The sequence below is a fragment of the Chiloscyllium punctatum genome, chromosome 22, assembly GCF_047496795.1.
Source record: "Chiloscyllium punctatum isolate Juve2018m chromosome 22, sChiPun1.3, whole genome shotgun sequence".
Taxonomy (NCBI): Eukaryota; Metazoa; Chordata; class Chondrichthyes; order Orectolobiformes; family Hemiscylliidae; genus Chiloscyllium; species Chiloscyllium punctatum.
In genome coordinates, this window is record NC_092760.1 from 34,333,215 (window position 1) to 34,354,485 (window position 21,271).

General features: G+C 45.2%; 1 protein-coding gene across 7 annotated transcripts in view; it reads left to right on the plus strand.

The window, feature by feature from the left end:
- Positions 1–21,271, plus strand: part of syt12 (synaptotagmin XII) — a 215,466-nt gene that overhangs the window by 159,061 nt on the left and 35,134 nt on the right. For 3 of the 7 annotated variants that reach the window (XM_072591981.1, XM_072591980.1, XM_072591978.1), the window contains 2 exons: positions 4,927–5,042; positions 15,405–15,464. In XM_072591981.1, coding sequence (XP_072448082.1) covers positions 15,431–15,464 — 34 coding nt within the window. In that variant the 5' untranslated portion in view covers positions 4,927–5,042; positions 15,405–15,430. Of the gene's footprint in view, positions 1–4,926; positions 5,043–13,684; positions 13,824–15,404; positions 15,465–21,271 lie in introns of those variants that run through there. The other 4 variants (XM_072591982.1, XM_072591979.1, XM_072591977.1 and 1 more) reach the window with 3 other exon arrangements.

The window sequence follows — 21,271 nt, forward strand, 5'->3', positions numbered from 1 at the left end:
CTTATCCCCACAGGCCTGCAGTTTCCACATCAATCCACCTAACTGAACACTATGTTCAATTTAGCATAGCCAGTCCACCTAACCTGCACGTCTTTGGACTGTGGGAGGAAACCAGAGCACCCAGAGGGAACCCACGTAGACACAGAGAGAATCCATAATGTACTATCCACTGGAATTTTTGTAAAACCACGTGTGACAATAAATTACTATTCTATTCTACATTGCTAAAGTAGTTTTTTCCACTTGCTGTACAAATAAACCTTAAATTGAAGCAGTCAAGAGTAGAGTGGTGCTGGAAAAGCACAGTAAAATAGACGTTTTGGGCAGGAGATGTTTGCTGCTCCTCGGATGCTGCCTGATTTGTTGTGATTTTCCAGTACCACAGTAATCTTGACTCTAATCTCCAGCATCTGTAGTCCTCACTTCCACCTGAATTGAAGCAGCTGAGCTGTCTTCCTATTCGTTAATTTTATCAGTGTTGTGTTAGTTTTAGACATTGGTCACAAAAGGGTTGTTCAGGCCTGAGGGTTGAGTTGGATGGAGAAAGATCTGTGGCATCACATATGGGTTTAGTTGTTATGAAGCTGTTGGTCTCATTAAACATTTATCCATATCTGGTATACATTGCATGCATTTACCTCAATTTTTCTTGCTCTTTGGAATTTTTCTAGCTCCTTCTGAAATGACAGTTGGCACAAGGGGTCCTAGATTTATGTCATCTGTCTATCTGCTGCCAACATTGGCTCCCATACTAACCCAGCCAATAAATGCTGTCCTAGCCAGCAATACCCACAATCCATGATGGAATATAACAAGAAAAGAATTAGGGGGAACAGCAAACAGTATTCACTACGACCTTGAATTGTACACATACAGTCAGACTGGACTGAAAATCCAAATTTACATCCTTCATTTCAGAAACAGAACTTTCTCCTATTTCAGGACTAATTTGCAAAGTGGTAGGGAATTAACCTTACTGGTAACAGTAGACGGCAGGAGAGAAGTCAAGAATAAGCAAGGCCCTAAGTAACAATATTCACCTGACCTCGTTGCAATTAATCCTTGAGCGACAGTGGCACCCTGTCCCCACTTTTTCCCCTTATCCACCTTAATTCCAAATATTGATTCACAGGGCACACACAGCCAGAGGAGCCCACCATATTGCAAGTGGAGCAAGAGGATTGCAAGAGGAATGGTACTGAGCTACCAGATAATCCCATGGCGAGCTCAGCCAGACACGACTCCGATAATTTGAGTGTGCAAAACCTTGTTGCACCTCAAGGCCCAACCACTGCTGTCCCCCTACTGACCCCAACCCCTGCTCACAATCCCCAAGAGAAATCATTCCCAGATTTGAAAATCCTTCCATCTCACTCTTAGTGGGCGGCACGGTGGCACATTGGTTAGCACTGCTGCCTCACAGCGCCAGAGACCCGGGTTCAATTCCCGCCTCAGGCGACTGAATGTGTGGAGTTTGCACATTCTCCCCGTGTCTGCGTGGGTTTCCTCCGGGTGCTCCGGTTTCCTCCCACAGTCCAAAGATGTGCAGGTCAGGTGAATTGGCCATGCTAAATTGCCCGTAGTGTTAGGTAAGGGGTAGATATAGATGTAGGGGTATGGGTGGGTTACGCTTCAGCGCGGCGGTGTGGACTTGTTGGGCCGAAGGGCCTGTTTCCACACTGTAAGTAATCTAATCTAATCACTCACATTCTTCCTGATCTCCAAGGCCACCTCCTCTGCACCATCCCCAAGATTCTCATCTCTCTCTCCCTCTTTTATTCTCTCTTTTCTCTTTTTTTTTCTCTCTCTCTCTATATAGTAATGTGCTATGCCACATGGAGAGAAGTTAGAAAATGATGAGTATGAGAATCGCATTGGGAAGGATACAGCAACAACTTTGCAGAGGGTCATCATAAAGGAAGGATATGAGAATGTCATCAATGTGAGCATTGGTTGTTCTGATGTTGAGTCTCAAGAGAGAAAATAATGGGTCTGCAAGGAGTGCTGGTCTGTGGTGTGCTGTACTGAAGAATGCTGGGGTAGTCCAAGCATGGGAGTTGGTTCCAGTAAGGCAGATGATATTCATCTTTCCCACACTCCTGAGAAGTCATTGAACCTCTTGTGGAACTGAATCCAGGTTCAAAGGATGACACTCTGGCTGCTGACTGCAACAGCCCTTGCCTGTACAGTTGGTGGGGCTGGCTTTGTCCTTCCCTCTGCAGGGATTAACACATCCCAGCTCCCATAGAACCTCCAGAAGACCAAGGACCAGTTGTCCCACTTTGTCTCCTGAAGCCTTTGGAGCTATGTAGAACACATCCAAACAGACCCCTGGCAGAGCCACTCGAAAGACAAATCGCCCCAGTCACCAGTGCAGATCTGATCATGTCTGGACTCTGCGATTGATGCAAAACCTAGAAGGTGAGATGCCAATGCCACACTGTGAGAGCTTTTACAATGGGTTCCAGATCCAGTTCTGCTTCCCCACACCTTTCCCAATTCCTGCCATTAAGAGTGGCTATGGTTTGCTTAAAAAATCTGCCTGACAATCCTCTTGCTGTCAGCTGTGGTCACCCTGCCTCTGCCTTTTGTAAATTCCAGTTTGTCCAAAATTCTGCCTTCGGTGTCCCATTCCACACCTATTATGCTCCCATCTCCCAGAGGGTGGGAGAGTTGGAGGACAGGTGTGTAAAAATTGGACCCATGGCATTGGGATCATGTACCACCCCATGTTGCCCCTGCAACAATATTGTCCACAGCAAGGGAAGCCTTGACACAGCCATTTGACTTTGAGGCAATTCAGTTCTTCAGCGACAAATTACTAGCCATGTAAATGTCTCCTCTCACTGTCATCATGACTTTAATATGTCAAGAAAAGACATGTATTGAGAGAGGCCTGCCCTCAGGCTGATCAGAGGCTCCCCATCTCCCGTCTCCAGCAGCACCATCCCCGACACTATCCTAGTCCATAGAAATCCAGGTACCCCTTGTTTCAGATTCCTCACTTCTTTTCTTCAGAGGCTTACTGTAGTATCAGCTGTAGCCACCTCACCCAGTGACACTGCTAGCACAGGGGAGACATTGGCTACTTGATTGGTCAGCATCTCTTGAAGGTAGCACTTCCTCTCAGATGGGGACAGAAGTCCTGACTCAACCCAATTAAGAGTTTGGTTTCTTTTTATTCACTCATGGAATGGATCTCACTTGGCTGACCAGCAATTATGACTCGTCCCTTGTTGGCCTTGAGAAGGTGGTGGTGAACTGCCTTCTTGAACCGCTGCAAACCATGTGCTAATGCTGACAGACTCGTCCCTAACTTGAATGCCGGGACTATTGGACGGTGTTCCTGTATAAATTCAGTCCAAATTCCTGCTCACTCATCACCCATATTTACTGACATACATTAGCAGGAATGGAATTGTCTGTAAAGTCTAGGAATCATTGCAGTAATGATAGAGGTCTGAACTCCAGGCATCTCCAAGTTTAAGTAGCTTGAAGAGTGGGATTAAACAGAATTCTCATTCCCTTTTGCATATTACTGTATGACCCCAGATAGGAATTGATCAAGTTTAGCCAATTGTGAGACTGTTGGTCATCGATTTCTGCCATAATTTCTTCAGATTGCCAGGGCTCCATTTTCCATGCTCTGCACTGAATCTACTGGGGTCCAGGAGTCACACTCCCATTCTTATGGATTTCAGAATCTTCCTTGAGAAATTGTGAATGCACAGCGGCTGCTTTCTGGGAGATTATCATGGGAGGTGAGGGGAACTTTGGATGCACCACAGGTGGGTCCACAATAATGACCACCTAATAATGGACAGCTAAGTGGTATGGGTGATGTTAATGAGGGAAGTAAAGTTGCCATAATCCCAGAGGACCATAGGGCTGCTTCTCATCACAGAGAGATGAATGGTGGTGGTTTAACCATCATGCCTCAGGCAAGTGGAGGGGTCGAGAAGAGGAGTCCTTCATAGTAACCTCAGCCAGTGCAGGAATTGAACCCACACTGTTGGCATTACTCTGCATCACAAACCAGCTGTCCAGCTAGCTGAGTTAATTAACCCATCGTGAGGGGAGTACATTATGGGCAAGGGCCTGGTTTGCCTCATTTGGCCCTTAACCCTCATTGCCAGGGACACCTGTGAGTTCCTACCAAGAGCATTGCTTGGGGTGGAAGTGGAGATGTGGAGTAAAAAAATAATCACAGTCCACTTTCAGAAATGCAGTCTATCCCAAAGCAATTGATTGTCATGCAGAAACTAGTAGAATAACACCCATTCTGAGCGGTTGACCTTTCCCAGAGAGTAACAAGCCAACACACATAGTGCTGCAACAAAAACCTTCCCCTCCCTGAACGGTTTAGCACTCCATTTCATATCTGTTCCCAACATTTAAATTTTGCAGAGGCTAGTTAGCACTGACTAGGTGCAGAAATTTGGCTCCTCCCTAGACCTGTGCTTGTCCACTCCCATCCCTCTCAAAGGCTTATGATCAGATTAGATTCCCTACAGTGTGGAAATGGGCCCTTCGGCCCAATAAGTCCACACCAACCCTCCAAAGAGCAACCTACCCAGACCCATTCCTCTACATTTACCCTTGACTAATGCACCTAACACTACAGGCAATTTAGCTTGACCAATTCACCTAACCTTTGGACAGTGGGAGGAAACTGGAGCACCCGGAGGAAACCCACACAGACAATGTGCAAACTCCACAGTGACGGGAATTGAACGCAGGTCCCTGATGCTGTGAGGCAACAGCGCTAACCACTGAGCCATCATGCCACCTGTGCTGAACTGTTTGCATCCTGTTTTCTCCAAAGTATTTGTTGCATCTCAAAATGGAAGGGTCTCCTGTGATTTAACCAGGATATGAAAAACAACTGCATGCCACAATAATAATGATGCTTTGATTTTTCAACAGCAGATATGCCTGAATGTGATTGGCCTGCGATTACTGCCTGACACCTGAACCAAGGAGCAGGGTTTTATGTCTCCAGAGGCACTGGGAAGGCATTTGGATCAGTGGGCCACTATAAGGTAGGTAGAACATTGCTGAGCTACTGCAGCCAAGGTCAGACTATTGCCATGTCAACTCCACTTGGGAGCTCATCATAAATAGCAGCTGGGACTCAAATCTAGGAATCCCTGCACTATTCCCAGGTCTTCTGATTTTTGGCTGTGCCTTTTTTTAAAAAGGGGTAGTTGGTTTAAGTCATAGATCTGCACCTAGCATTCCCACCGTGACCAGCTTTATTGCGGAGGTGGGTATGGACTATTCCCCTGCAATTATCATAGAGTTGACAAGATCTACCAGTGCAAGGCATTTCAGAAGTATAGTGAACCATTGTTTGCATGAGGGATCCTGTTGAAGGTTGGGTTCAAAAGATCCTCTACTTGCTCTCCATCTCAAGGTATGTTCTCTCCAAACAATCTCCATGGCACATCATGGTATCCCCCTCTCCCATGACCACTAAGGGCCCGTCTCAAGATATAGCCCTTCCATGTCTATTCACCCACTCTACCTGGATAAAAGCAAGGAATGCAATAGTGTTGCTGTATTTGTCCAAAATAAAGCTTTTAATAAATATGGTTCATTCTTAATGGAAGTTCAGGGAGCAAGGCCCAGGAGATTAGAATGGGTTCTTAATTGGTGGGAGAGAATGAAATTGCAGAGAAAATGCCCCAAGAGATTGAGCTCAAATAGAGGATGTAGAGAAATGGGTTGAGGGTGGCCATAGATACCAACATTTCCTGCAAAGCTAGGAGCAACACCACTAAGGCTCCGTTGGGATGCCCTCTGAGAGGTGGCCCAAACACCCAGCCCACTTCCTGGGTGAAATCTCTCTTGGTTCAGGCTGGTCTATGCCATTGGGTTTTACTCTGTAAAGTTCAACAAATGGCTGAGGTTCTCCATTCAGATTTTATCACCACACTGATGCCGAGTCAAAACAGAATCCAGGGAGAGAAAATTGGCCTGTTAAAAATGGCATTGAGCAGGGAGCCTCATTACATTCTAGTCACGGTTTCATGAGCAGGTTGTACTATCACTACTAGTCACATCCATGTTTTGGGGCATTATATCTATAGCTATCAGAGACGTATAGATTCTTAGGGAGGGACACTGGGCTGAAACTTGTGTTTTTTTGGCTGTCAATTTTGTCAAATTTCATGGAGAGTTTCTCTCTGCAGAGCCTAATTAATTTTCTCATTTGTCTTTACAAACGCCGTATTAATTACTTAGTACACCACTATTGATACCCTCAAGTTCGATGTTTTGATTCTTCCACTCAACAAAGCCAAAAGAACTCCCCACTGCCTGGATATCCCAGAGTTGATTACACTCTACCTTTGCACCTATACCCATTGCCCTTCAAGAATTGTTGTCTACCCCTCTCACTCTTACAAGCAACATCCTCACTCACTCACTTTCACTCTGCCCTGCCCCAAAAACTCCAACACTACATGCCCTCTGCACTGCCTGCTCACCCGCTCAGGCCACCTCAGCCCTTTCCCCCTGTATCAACACTAGCAACTGTTAACAACTCCCTTACTACCTGCCACTCTCTTTTTACAGTAGAATACAGCAATGCAGGGAAAAGCCGAGAGAGGCAGTGGGCTGCCTGACACTCAGCTCCTCAGCCGTTATGTGGACAGCATCTCCTTTCTGACTTCCCCATGTAGCTGATTGATGGTGCTCAAGCCCCTGGACTGATATCACAGGCTGTCCTTGACTTACCGCTCTGGGACCCCCTGACCAAGAGGTCCCTTGATAGACTGCTGACAACAGAGATAACCTTTGTATTTGCACTAAATGGCAAGGCAAGACAGAGGTAATGCAGGACTGTCAGCTCTGGCTAAAAGGGCAATATGCAAAAAGGCAAGGCAGGAATGCTGTGAATGTTCAGACAGGTTTAAGGGAAGCAAGTGCTAAAAGAGCAGACAAATATTCCTGAAATGCAGACTGGTCCACTCCATGAATGCAGCAGCATTGTGATAGCTGCCAATAATCCCCGAGATGAAGCATGGCCATGTTTTATCATGTTTCACGTGGGTCAGAGATGAGCCATAATGATGCAGAGAGGCAGGAAATTGTCTGATGCCAAGGTCCATGGAAGTGGGGAAAGTGTCACAGTGACTCAGTGGGTGGTACTGCTGACTCACAGTGCCAGGGACCTAGGTTCGATTCACACCTTGGGCAACTGTCTGTGTGGAGTTTGCGCATTCTCCCCGTGTCTGCGTGGGTTTCCTCCAGGTGCTCCGGTTTCCTCCCACAATCCAAGGGTGTACAGGTCAGGTGAACTGGCCATGCTAAATTGCCCATAGTGTTAGGTGCATTTGTCAGGGGTAAATATAGGGTAGGGGAATGGGTCTAGGTGGATTACTCTTCGGAGGGTCAGTGTGGACTTGTTTGCCCGAAGGGACTGTTTTCATACTGTAGGGAATCTGGTCTCATCTAATCTAGGCTCTTGCTGCCTGTGGAATGTGCTCTGTGGTGCTGGAGATGGAGATTCAGTAGTTGGCATGGTTTACCCACTCTGACTTTCTGAATTCTCAACGTCCAGCTTCCTCACAGAGGGTAGGATAGGAAGCTGGACAAGAATGAGGCTGAAAATGAGCAATGATTCCCATAAATAGGTGTCTCATTACTCCCCAGCCAGACTCTCACTTGGAACTCTTTGGGAAAATGTTCCCAATGTTGAGCAAGGCCTCACTGGACTTCTCATATGGATTTCCCAGATTTCTTGTCATCTACCATGTTGTTCAAGCCCCTGTAAGATTCCAAATTGTGTTACTACTGATCATGAGGGAACTTAATCTTAGACTAATACATTTTTACTTACCATTTGTTAATAACAGTTACTGTTTTGCTCTGTGTTTGGAGTCTAACTCATCTCTCAAAGTACTGCTGCTGAAGTCAATGGAACTTTGTGCACAAACACTTTATTTACAGCTTGGACATGGCATAGTGGCACAATGGTTAGTACTGCTGCCTCACAGTGCCAGGGGCCCGGGTTAAATTCCAGCCTCAGGTGACTGTCTGTGTGGAGTTTGCACATTCTCCCTCTGTCTGTCTGGATTTCCTCTGGGTGGTCCGGTTTCCTCCCACAGACCAAAAATGTGCAGATTAGGTGAATTGGCTATGCTAAATTGCCCATTAGGTGCATTAGTCAAGGTGAAATATAGGGGAATAGGTCTGGGTGGGTTACTGTTCGGAGGGTCAGTGTAGACTTGTTGGGCCAAATTGCCTGTTTCCACACTGTAGGGATTTTATTCTATTTTATGAATATAGACATTGTCTCTGGACTGTTTGAACTGCTCCTTTCTATTTCTGTCTACACAATCATGTTCTTCAGTAATGTCTTGTTTGTACAAATCTTAATTCAAGCTTCTACATTCATTCAAGAACCGTGGAATCAATTTTTAACGTGAATAAAGTTGTATTCATCTGCAAGTCTCTTAAACTGTTCATTTGAAAACTGTGGACCTTTGGATTAGATTACACTGTCCATAATTGAACAGATTCTCGAGGGATTCTATCACAGCCTCTGCTGTGCTTTTGTGTAGATGGTTTACCTAAGTCCACGTTGAGTAATGACCTATGATGATAATGAAGATCTTGCATTTGAATTTGAATAACTCCATTGCAAGCCATACCTATGGTTTCATTTAACTTCACTAGATCCACACAGATTTTTATTGAACCATTTGATTTTGGTACTGTAACCATATCCAAATACCATCATGTCTGAACATGTATTCTATTACACGTGGTGGCACAGTTGTTAGCACTGCTGCCTCACAGCACCAGGGTCCCAGGTTCGTTTTCAGCCTCGGGTGACTGTGTGGAGTTTGCACATTCTCCTCGTGTCTGCATGGGTTTTCTCCGGGTGCTCAGGTTTCCTCCAAAGATATGCAGGTCAGGTGAATTGGCCATGTTAAATTGCCCATAGTGTTAGTCAGAGGGAAATGGGTCTGGGTGGGTTACTCTTCGGAGGGTCAGTGTGGACTGGTTGGGCCGAAGGGCCTGTTTCCACACTGCAGAAAATCTAAAAAAGAATCTGCATCTTAAATATTATCCATGGCTCTTTTCTTTGGCTGTATAGGTAGACTGGTTTCATAGTAATCTTATGGTAATGTAGTTCCCTGTCTTCAATTGTTCCAAAGCTTAGAACAATGTTTGGAACTCCCCTCTACATTCACTTCCTTAAGCTACACTTTCATCCATCTTGTGAATTAGTGTGAGCTTTCAGCATGCCTTCCTGCTTAACAGAGAATATTGTTAACTCTGAACAGCAGGCAGATTCCATGATTTGCCTGTTGTGTCACCTAAGCTTTGCCACAAGTTGTCCTTCTACCCCGAGTGATGATCCTCCAGGTCTCTTTAAGTTCATTGAGAATGGCTGTAACTTAGTCGTTCTTAGCCATTAATACTGAGACACCGACTCTGACAATCCTTTTCTCTCAACGTGCTCATTGTGTATTTTTAAAGATGTCAAATAGATCTTTGTTAGGCAAGGTGTTGAAGGGTTAGGAGGGATGGATGGGAATGTAGAATTCAAAAGAATCACAAACAGATCTTGCTGAGTGGTGACACAAGCTCAAAAGGCTGAAAAGCATATTTCTGCTCCTAATTAAACGTTCCACTCCCTCCCAATTCTCTTCACATAATAATGTGGCACTGATATCGTAATACAACATCATCATATATTTTTCTGATGTTGACCCCATTACTGTACAGTTATTAATGAAATCAAAGTTCATTCCAATTCTAGTTAATAAGTTGCCCTGCAAGCTTTGTATTCTTTTTTCTTGTCTGTTCGTGGGTGGTCTCCTGATTCTTGGAATAGCTACAGAGCAGCAACTGATGCAAAACCACAAGCAAAAATGTTAACTGGAGGGGACTCAAGGTTTATTTGATAAAGTCATGTAAAGTTGTAGAAGCCACTGCGTATATTCAACTGTCACGTGATCAAGTTTCATATATCAGTGTGAAAAATCACATCAAACCTCAAGTAAAGACTCCAGTTAGAGTTGGCAACCCTGTCTGTATACCACTTCTGTGCTTCAAACCAGATTTCCCTCACCTCTGCTCTTTTTGTCTAAATCCCATCTATCAAACATTGATGCGAATGGATAGACTGAGCTCCACACACCAGGTGCACTTCTGTCATGAATTCTCCTTGGGACTGCCTGACAGAAGGTGATAAATCTCTCGCTCTCTCTTGTTCTCTCTCTCTTCCTTCCCCCTCCAAATAAGATCCAAAATTTACCTTTGATTGGGTCTTGTCAAGTTTGACACAAATGTGACATTTTTGAGGTTCACTGTGCCTTTTCAAAGGACATCCTTGTTCATTATGGCTGTGTCCCTGCTGGAGAGCCATAAAATTCTTCTTAATTGCCCTAACTGGCTGCTTTAATGTGGCAGGAATCCTGCTGAAGGCTACCCAGGGCACTTCAGTTATCAAGATTGAGGACCATGAGTAAGGTGAAGTATCTGTAAATGCATAGATTCATAGTAGAGTGCACATGTAAACTCTGACAGTTCAATGAGGGAGAAAATGGGACCTCCAATGACTAATGTGTTTAACTGATCTGAGAAGCCAGATCAGTTAAACTAGAATGTGAAACTAGAATGTAACCTCATTTTACTACTACCAGGAATACATGATTAGGAGCTGCCTCCATTCTCAAATTCTCTCAAGAGGCAAACTCAAAATTCCTCTTATTCATTCACCTCACGGCTGAACATGAACTTGTTACTACCACCAGTTCATAAAATATTAATGAAAATTTGGTTTTCTCTCTCCCAGGAGACCAGTGGGTTGCCTTGGCAATGTGATTTTAATATAAAAGGGTCTCAGGCAATGTTCCATTATGAGCACAGTTTTAACCAATTATTGTGATCTATGGCCTAAGGAAGAGGAAAGGGAAAAGCAGATTTCTCTTTTACATCTTGGCTTACAATCATCAGCATTGGCTGCCATTTCTGCATGGCCCTGCACAGCATTGTGGGAAAGATGGCTCCTCAAGGACAGCAGTGTTATTTATGGGGGGGGGGGGGGGATGAAAATATCAGAAAAGGCCTCAGAAGCTCAGCAGGTCTGGCAGCATCTCTGGAGGAAGACAAACAAAGTTAACCAAAGAAGAGCCAAGATGTTAACTCTTGGATGACCTTTACCAGAAATTTGTCACGACTTGTCAGTGTTTCTTTCCATGATACCTAGTCAGTTTGTTCATGCTATTTTCCAAAACCTGCTACATTACCCATGTGTCAAGCCCCAGTGGTAGCCAGCTCGTCATATCTCTGTCTCACCACAGGCAGACATACTCCCCACCTCCAGAATGTCCTGGGATTCCTGGTCTGGGTCATTTTTAAAGCCTAGGCAGTCATTCAGCCAAGTGCTTCCAGTTGAGATCTATCCTTCACCATACACGGGACACCAAAATCCAAACATTTCTCAGGTCACATAGGTGGCTCAGCTGGCCCTTCATTACAAACACAAGTGAACATTCATAAATCTCTTACTGTTTAAGAAGCAAACTAACAGGTTTTTTTTCTTGTCCCTAGCATCATCACATCTGAGAGCCTTGTTTTTAAGAGAGTGGGACCTTTATCCCCAATGTGGTCTTACACCTTTCTCCTTGTTCATTGTCTGACTGTAATGTACTGGAAAATCTTCAAATGGTTGAAAACATTCATTTTTATTCAACAGCAACAAAAACGAAGAAAAACACAAACAGGCACACATTGCATTTACCTTTGTGAACAAATATTGACTACTTGTCTTTTGAGCAACACCGATTTTATAATCATTGGGTAATAACTGCTTCTAGGTCTTTTCTAATGGAACTGCATGCCTGGCTTATTTTGCCTGGCCCGGCAACAGTCTCACATACAGAATGCGATGTGCCTCCTGCTCAATATTCTCATCTTCCATCTCTGAAAATTGCTACTGCATTCTCAGTCTATCACGTCCCTTCTTTGCCTGCTCCAATTGTGCAGGGAACAGCATGCTAGAATTACGCCGCACACTCTTTGTAGAGTGTACTGGAGGTTTTCCCAAACCGATCCAAGCATTAGAACATTACCTTCGGCAGACCCATCTTCTGTTCCACGGTGGGCCTGGTTGAAGCATGGGCTGCATTGTAGCTACGCTCAGCCTCAGTCAAGGGATTGAACAACAGAGGGATCAGCCACATTTGCAGATGATAACTTTGTGTCCCAGTTACCGTCCTCGTCAGGCAGCTGGCCCTTGAACTGAAGTAGGAATAGGAGAATTCTCAAAGGTAAAGGGATCATGGTAACTCCCCGGTTACCTGGCACACACTTCTAAAATGGGATCACGCATGACTTCTATATTGGTACCATAAAAACCTTGCATATTGAGGAAGTATGTTACAGTATGATACAGCACCATCAACATGACACATGTACAATCAACCACATGCTGCAAGTAGGGAAAGCCAGCTACATTGGCACAGCCTCCCTGGCTGGAGGCAAGGGCAATGGAATAGAATGGTGTAATCTGGCACAAATAGCACCAGTCACTGCCTTGATACAATCATGGATTGAGGACTGTGAGATCCCAGTGAAATTCTAGCAGTCAATTGCATTAAAATTTAATGCAGCTGTCACTTTGATGGCCACCAGTATGGGTGTTGCACCCACCCCTCCATGTTGCAAGTCCTACTGCAGCAAATGACACCATTCTGTGACAGTGTCCCAGGACATCCTTGGACTACCGTTACACCGTGCCTCACACATCCGGAGGAAATACAATCAAAGACAATGGACTGTGAGCCTACTGTACATCCTGAGGGGACCTTCAAATGCATGTGGAGGCTGTTTAGCAACCGCTGGAGGTTGCTGTGTATCTGAGTTTCCTGACAAATTATTCCTCCTCAATTTCTCTGTGTCTGGGTTGCGCTGCTACTACAGTGATAACAGCTTCTGCTGTGACCCCAATGGCTTACTCTTCCAGTGAACCGATGTGACGGCTATCAGCAAGGGTAGGTTCTTAATAATATGACCTGTCAGAATTCATATCACTCACAAACGATGGTTTACCACAGTGCTCCAATGCAGTGGGATAAGGAGCACCACAGAAATCTTCTACATTGACTTCTAACATAGGAACCTTGCTCTGAACAATGCAGCAAAACACCATTCTGGGTAAATACAGTAAGAGATTTTAAATGCTATATGATTACTGAATCATTGTTTCTCTATCCCAACATTACTCTACCAAAGTAGCATTGTATATCAAATCATGGTTCAAATAATTACAGTTCAAGATGCAAGGAAATCAGTTCTGTACCTTTGAGCAACCTATGATATCTTTCCTTTATGGCCCACATGTACCACTGTTAAAGTGATTACTCCTGCCTCAAAGGAATTGCTGTGATCAATGTGTAATTGTGGAGATTATTTGTGTCCAGGACTTGTATCTCACACAGTGAGGTAGTGTATGCATTTGGCATCACCCTGTAAAGTTGATGGGGAATTGCAGTAATCAGGCACTTAGCTGCGGAGCCCACATGTGCAGACAAAAATTACACACTCAGTTCGCCCACCTCCAGCTGTGCTCGCTGCCATCTTCTATTTCTGGTTTGTCCTTACAGGTCACACGAGTGTGGAAGGCATCGCAGGTCACACTTGGCACAGTGAGTGTCAGGCTCAGCCTGGTATTCAAGGCACTTCCCCTGAACCACTGTGTTATTTCCTTCCTCCCTACTATGCTTCCAGATGTTCACGCACACCTCTTTGAATTATAACTTCCTCTCTCAACAATCAATCCATGAGGCCCAGACTTTCAGGTCAGTGATACAAACCACCATGCTGCACTTTCTCCTTCTAAGCCACGTTGGTATGATCAACAGTGACACACCCTCCCATAGTAACCCCGAGACACAATGCACTTTCATTATCCTCTCCACCAAAGTATAAATTGTTTTCCCCATCACAACTATTGCCCACTCTGTATCCCAACATTCTGCCCTCCAATGCCCACAACTGACTTCCCTACTTCCCCATCAAAGCAGTGGCCCCTGATAACTTGCCATGATTTTCAGTGAGCTGATCCCCAGGATTAACAGTGGGCCAGCCCCCAATGACAGACAGCCCCAGCTAATGAGTGACCAGAGCCTTGCCCGACCTCTGTGCAGCTGCCTGACTGACTTACCATGACTCCCTGGGCGGGTTGCCCTGGACCTGCATCACTGACCATGGCCCACACACCAGACTGTAGCAATGTGGACCACCTAGACCTGACTGTCCTAAATGGCTGACTGACTATGCCCATCCCCTTGACTTGCTGTGCCTGAACTCTGCTTCTCTTGTCTTGACTCAGGATCTGACTTGACTTGACCCCTTCGCAACTTTGAGACAGGGCCATTGGTGGATGCACATTGAAGGTATTGGCTGTTGTACAGATGTGAGATTGGCATAGCATGTTGCTGTATAGTAACATGTTCCCCACCCTGACTGATCACTGCTGACAAAGCCTGGCTTTGTGTCTGCATGAAAATGAGACTCAAAACAGAAGTACTGGGAGCATCAATAAGAGGGCAAAGCACACAAAAGCCTGGCACGGCAAGGCAAAGATGGCACCAGCATCAAACTCAACACAAAGCAAGTGACCACTAAGAGACTGCCATGAGGTACACCCTGGTCGAATCTATGAGATGGGTGCCTTTCCCTGCATTCAAAGTGTCCTCTCAGCAGCATTGCAATGAAAGGTGCTGGTGCACTCCAATATTGTAAATGGTTTGAAGAGTGATGAGCTTGCAGAGAAACTAATATGTGTGCAATACCATTGTTCATGTTCAGAGGGTATGGGTGGCCACTGCCTGGGGAGCATGCCCTGACATGTTGGCGTCTGGTATCCAAGATAGATGACTGGAGGAGCACTCAGTGAACCAGAAACTTTCGCATGCGGAATTGTTGTTGAATGGATCCTGTCCAGCAGTTGGGAAAATGGGAAACATCATATAAATGAGGCGCAATCAGGTATTACTGACGCGCTGATACATACAAATGGATGCCAATAAGTCTTTCTCCATTCACTAGCAAAATTCACACCTGGTTGGAGAATGGGACATCCTTGTGACATCCAGAATCTCATTCTTGCTGATTTCCCCCAACATTTTCCCTCACTTTCTAACTTTTGATAGAGCCTGTTTTTCTCTATCTGCACAGATGCTGTTTCTCCAACACTTTCTGATATTATTCCAGGTCTTCAGCTTCTGCAAGGCATTACTTTTATATTGATTTACTGAGCACCATCACAAAATTCACAAAAATATTAAGATTTGATTGCTTTGCTTTATTCAGGGTTTTTGTCGCTTGATCTGTCAGATTGCTGTGGATGATATAATTGCCCTGTTTCTCATTTGCAGGCAAATTCAAAAGCCATACATCCATCATGGAAGAAAACCCAACAGAACATCCCATAAGTGGTGAGTAATGCAGGAAACCTTTAACACCAACCAGCATGGCAGCTTTTATAGTAAATGGCAGATAATCCTCAAAATTATCTATTTGGTTATTGGGAAATGTGGGTGTAAAACTGTTAAAGACACAAAAATGAGTGAGAAGGGAAATTAATAAAAGAGATGATAAATATAAGTTAGTAATGCACAGAGCTCAGGCCTATTTTTGCCTAGGAGTGTAAAACCATGACGGTAAACCAGCAGCCCATTTCCTATTTCCAATGGATTTTAATGGAGATAAAATCGTAAGGAGATGTAAAACAGCCCCTCCACTTGTTTCATATTATTGCATGGAACCAAGAACGACTCTGCACGGTGGGAAAAAAGTGCAATCCAGCAGAATTAGCAGAAAAGGCATTGCAGGAATTTCATGGGAATAATAAATAAAGAAGAACAGGAAATCTGTGATCCTCACCCGGTCTGGCCTACATGTGACTCCAGACCCACAGCAATGCGGTTCATTCTCAACTGCCCTGCCAAATGGCCTAGCATGTTAGTTGTATCAACCGTTATAGTTTCAAGAAAGAAATGAAACTAAACAGACCACCCACCATCAAATTAGGCACCAGAAAAGACAATGACAGAAACTTCTTTAGAGACCGCAATTTCCCTTCCCATGTGGTTAAAGATGCCCTCCAACACATCTCGTCCACATCCCGCACCTCGGCCCTCAGACCCCACCCCTCCAACCATAACAAGGACAGAACGCCCCTGGTGCTCACCTTCCACCCTACAAACCTTTGCATAAACCAAATCACCCACCAACATTTCCGCCACCACCAAACAGACCCCACCACCAGGGATATATTTCCCTCCCCACCCCTTTCTGCCTTCCGCAAAGACCGTTCCCTCCGTGACTACCTGATCAGGTCCACGCCCCCCTACAACCCACCCTCCCATCCTGGCACTTTCCCCTGCCACCGCAGGAACTGTAAAACCTGCGCCCACACCTCCTCCCTCACCTCTATCCAAGGCCCTAAAGGAGCCTTCCACATCCATCAAAGTTTTACTTGCACATCCACTAATATCATTAATTGTATCCGTTGCTCCCGATGCGGTCTCCTCTACATTGGGGAGACTGGGCACCTCCTAGCAGAACGCTTTAGGGACATCTCCGGGACACCCACAGCAATCAACCACACTGCCCCGTGGCCCAACATTTCAACTCCCCCTTCCACTCTGCCGAGGACATGGAGGTCCTGGGCCTCCTTCACCGCCGCTCCCTCACCACCAGACGCCTGGAGGAAGAACGCCTCATCTTCCGCCTCGGAACACTTCAACACGAGGGCATCAATGTGGACTTCAACAGCTTCCTCATTTCCCCTTCCCCCACCTCACCCTAGTTCTAAACTTCCAGCTCAGCACTGTCCCCATGACTTGTCCGGACTTGTCCTACCTGCCTATCTCCTTTTCCACCTATCCACTCCACCCTCTCCTCCCTGACCTATCACCTTCATCCCCTCCCCCACTCACCCATTGTACTCTATGCTACTTTCTCCCCACCCCCACCCTCCTCTAGCTTATCTCTCCACGCTTCAGGCTCACTGCCTTTATTCCTGATGAAGGGCTTTTGCCCGAAACGTCGATTTCGCTGCTCGTTGGATGCTGCCTGAACTGCTGTGCTCTTCCAGTACCACTAATCCAGAAACAGTCCTGTTAACCCTGCAAAGTCCTCCTTACTAACAGCTGGGGGCTAGTGTCAAAATTAAGAGAGCTATCTCACAGACTAGTAAAGCAACAGCCTGATATAGTCATACTCACAGCATCATACCTTAGAGACAATGTCCCAGACACCACCATCACCATCTATGGATATGTCCTGTCCGACCATCAGGACAGACCCAGTAGATGTGGTGGCACAGTGGTATACAGTCAGGAGGGCATTGCCCTGGGAGTCCTCAATATTGACTCCAGACCCTAAGAAGTCTCCATAGCTTCAGGTTAAACATGGGCAAGGTAACCTCCTGCTGATTACCACGTACCGTCCTCCCTCAGCTGATGAATCAGTACTCCTCCATGTTGAACAACACTTGAAGGAAGCACTGAGGATGGAAAGGGCACAAAATGTACTCTGGATGGGGGATTTCGATGTTCACCACTAAGTGATTCGGCAGCAGCACTACTGATTGAGCAGGTCAAGTCCTAAAGGACATAACTGCTAGACAGTCGCAGGTGGTGAGGACAACAAGAGGGAAGCACATACTTGACCTTATCCGGACCAATCTGCCAGTATCGGTAAGGGTCATTGTGGAGGCAAAGTCCCACCTTCACACTGAGAATAACCTTCATTATATTGTATGGCACTATCACCATGCTAAATGAGATAGACTTCAAATAGATCTAACAACACAAGACTGGGAATCCATGAGGTTCTGTGGGTTGTCAATGGCAGCAGAATTGTACTCCAGCACAATCTGCAAGCTCAGGGCCAGGCATATCCCCCACTCAACTGTTACCATCAAACCAGGGCATCAGCCCTGGTTAATGGAAAGGGCAGGAGGGCATGCCAGGAATAGCACCAGGTTTATTTGAAGATGCGGTGTTAACCTGGTGAAGCTACCAAACAGATCTGCCTGCGTGGCAAATGACATAACCAGCAAATGATTGAACTAAGCGATCCCACAGCCAGGAGTTCCTCAGGCTGGTGTCCTTGGCCTGACCATCACAAGCATCCATTCCCTCCACCACCAACACTCAGTTGCAGCAGCATATACTATCTCTAAGATGCACTGCAGACATATTTCAACGCTTCTTAGACAGCACCTTCCAAACCCAGCAACGCTTCCATCTAGAAGGGCAAGGACAGCAGATCAATTGAATTGAATTGAATTTAATTTAATTTAATTTAATTTCTTGTCACATGTACCGAGGCACAGTGAAAAGCTTTGTCTTGCGAGCAATACAGGCAGATCACAGAGTTAAGTAGCTTAGATAAGTAAATAATAAATAAAGAGCAGCCAAAACAAAAACATAGGTACAGGCAAATGTTAAGAGTTTGTGAGTCCATTCAATGTACTAACAACAGTAGGGTAGCAACTGTTACGAAACCAGTTGGTGCATATGTTGAGGCTTCTGTACCTTCTCCCCGATGATAGAGGTTGTAGAAAAGCATTGCTAGGATGGGATGGATCTTCGAGAATGTTGGCATCCTTTCCTTGACAGCGGGCCTGGTAGATGGATTCTATAGATGGGAGGTTGGCCTTTGTGATTGTCCAGGCCAAGTTCACCACTCTCTGTAACCGTCTCCAATCTTGAATGGTACAGTTGCCATACCAGGTAGTGAAACATCCAGACAAAATGCTCTCAATGGCACACCTATAAAAGTTGGCAAGGGTATTCGCCATCATGCCAAATTTCCTCAGCTGCCTGAGGAAGAAGAGACATTGTTAGGCCTTTGTAACTAATGCATCCACATAAGAGTCCAAGAAAGCTTGTTGTGGATGACCACTCCAAGGAGCTTGACACTCTCCACTCATTCCACCTCTGCGCTGTTAATGTATAGGGGAATATGAGTAACATCTCACTGAAAGCCAATAATGAGTTCCTTGGTTTTGCCAGTATTGAGAGCTAGGTTGTTCTCAGTGCACCATTTTTCCAGGTCTTCCACCTTCTGTCTGTAGTCTGTTTCGATGCCCTCTGAGATTCAACCGATTATGGTGGTGTCATCAGCGAACTTGTAAATGGCATTAGTCTGGTATTTGGCGACGCAGCCATGGGTATACAGTGAGTACAGTCGGGGGCTGAGTACGCACTCCTGGGGGGCTCAGTGTTGAGTCCTTGGATTCACACAAAGGAAAACTGATCTGACCTCTGATGGGATAGGTTCGTTAGGACTTGTTGGAATAGGTGTTACCTCTCCACTGAAAATCTGCTCAAAGCGAACATAGAAGGCGTTGAGACGATCTTGGAGGGATATGTCATCGTCTGCCATCTTGCACTGTCTCTTTTTTGAACCTGTGATGTTCTTCAGTCCTTGCCATTTTCACCAGGTGTCTGTCTGGGTTTCTAGTTTGGATCGGAATTGGCCCTCGGTTGTCTTAATGGCTCTGCGAAGGTCATACTTGGATTCCTTATATTTGAGTGCTTCTGCTGATCTGAAGGCTTCACGCCTGATTTTTAGCTGGTTCTGTATGTCCTAGCTCATCCAGGATTTCCTGTTGGGGAAGACCTGGATTAACATCCTTGGTATGCAGTCCTCTACACACTTGCTGATAAAGGCAGTGACAGTTACATGGGAACACCATCACCTGAGAGTTGCTCTCCAAGCCATTCACCATTTTGCCTATATTGCTGTCCCTATTGCTGGGTCAAAATCCTGGAATTTCCTCCCTTAGAGCATTCTGGGTGTACCTACAGCACATGGACGGCAGTGGTTCAAGAAGGTAGCTCGCCACCACCTTCTCAAAGGCAACCAGAAACACTCGCAAGACAGCACTACCCATGTCCCATGAGTGAACAATGCAAAAATGCTGGTTAAAGAAGATTCCAATGGTTTAGCTGTAAACCAGTTTCCAATAGGGATCATTTGTAATGAGGATTACTGACAGAAACAGCATGTTCTGACTGAGTCTGACTGGAACTCCAGAACGTATTCAAATTCAGCTTTAGACAGAGGTAAAATTTCTACATCTGCAAGCTAGACTCAAACTCTTAGGTTTTCAGCTTAGATTCACAAAATAAGAGTCAGGCTCTTTTGCACCCTTCAAAAGGTGAAGCCTGCCTCAGAGACCTATTGCTGCCATTTTGGTTTTGTCTCTGGAAGCTGTGGGTTTGGGTTCTATGAGCCACAATGCTGTGCAGGAGGAGTGTGGGTTGGTTATAAGGCTGCAACAGTTCTTAAGAACAATGGCCCAACTCTCAACATCAGTCTGACACCCCTTTAGCATCACTCCTCATTCCCAACCACCCACAATGCTCCTTTGTTTTCCCATACTCCCCTTCTTGCTCAAAGGTTTTTGTTCTTTGTTCATGGGATATAAGTGTCACTTGTTGAGACAGCATTTGTTGTCGATTCCTAATGCCCTTGAGCTGATTGGTTCTCTAGGCTATTGCAGGGGCAGTTAAGAGTCAACCACATTGTTGCTGTGTGTCTGTGGTAACATTTAGGCCAATCCAGATAAGATTGATAGATTTCCTTTCCTAAATGATAGGCATTCAGGTTGCATTAACACAGAAACTTCAGGATTGCTTCAGTCTGCTGTTGTGGGTGTTGTGAATGCATTAGTACATGCCAGTAGGTTCTTGTGAGCTCTTCAGTAGTAAAATTCTGATTAAGGCAAAAGCCACTTTCAATTTAAATGTTCTTAAGTTGATTCCAAGCCTGCTGCTGGCAAGTTGTTTTATAATACCTTTTTCATTTTGCAATAAAAATAATACTTCTAGGAGTAGATGTTCTGTGCTGTTATAAACTAGTAATAAAGTTGATGCTTCGCTGCTGGATCCTAGCTTCTGATTTGTCACCTTCACTGGGCCTCAAAAGTAGCCCAAGTGAACAATGTAATCCACAAGACCGTGAGCAGTAGGAAATTCATTACAGGGCAGTTTGAAGACTAAATCGCTCATTTTCATGCAGCCATTGTAAAACATGTTACCGATTTAAAATGCACCAAATATCTATTCATAGAGTCATTGTTCTTCATCACAGTGGAACAAAAATACATTTTGGAAGGTCTAATGCAAGACAGAAGTATACAGTAAATGGCAGAACCCTTAGAAGCATCAACATACAGAGGGATCTGAGCATACAGTCTACAGTTCCCTGAAAATGCCACCAC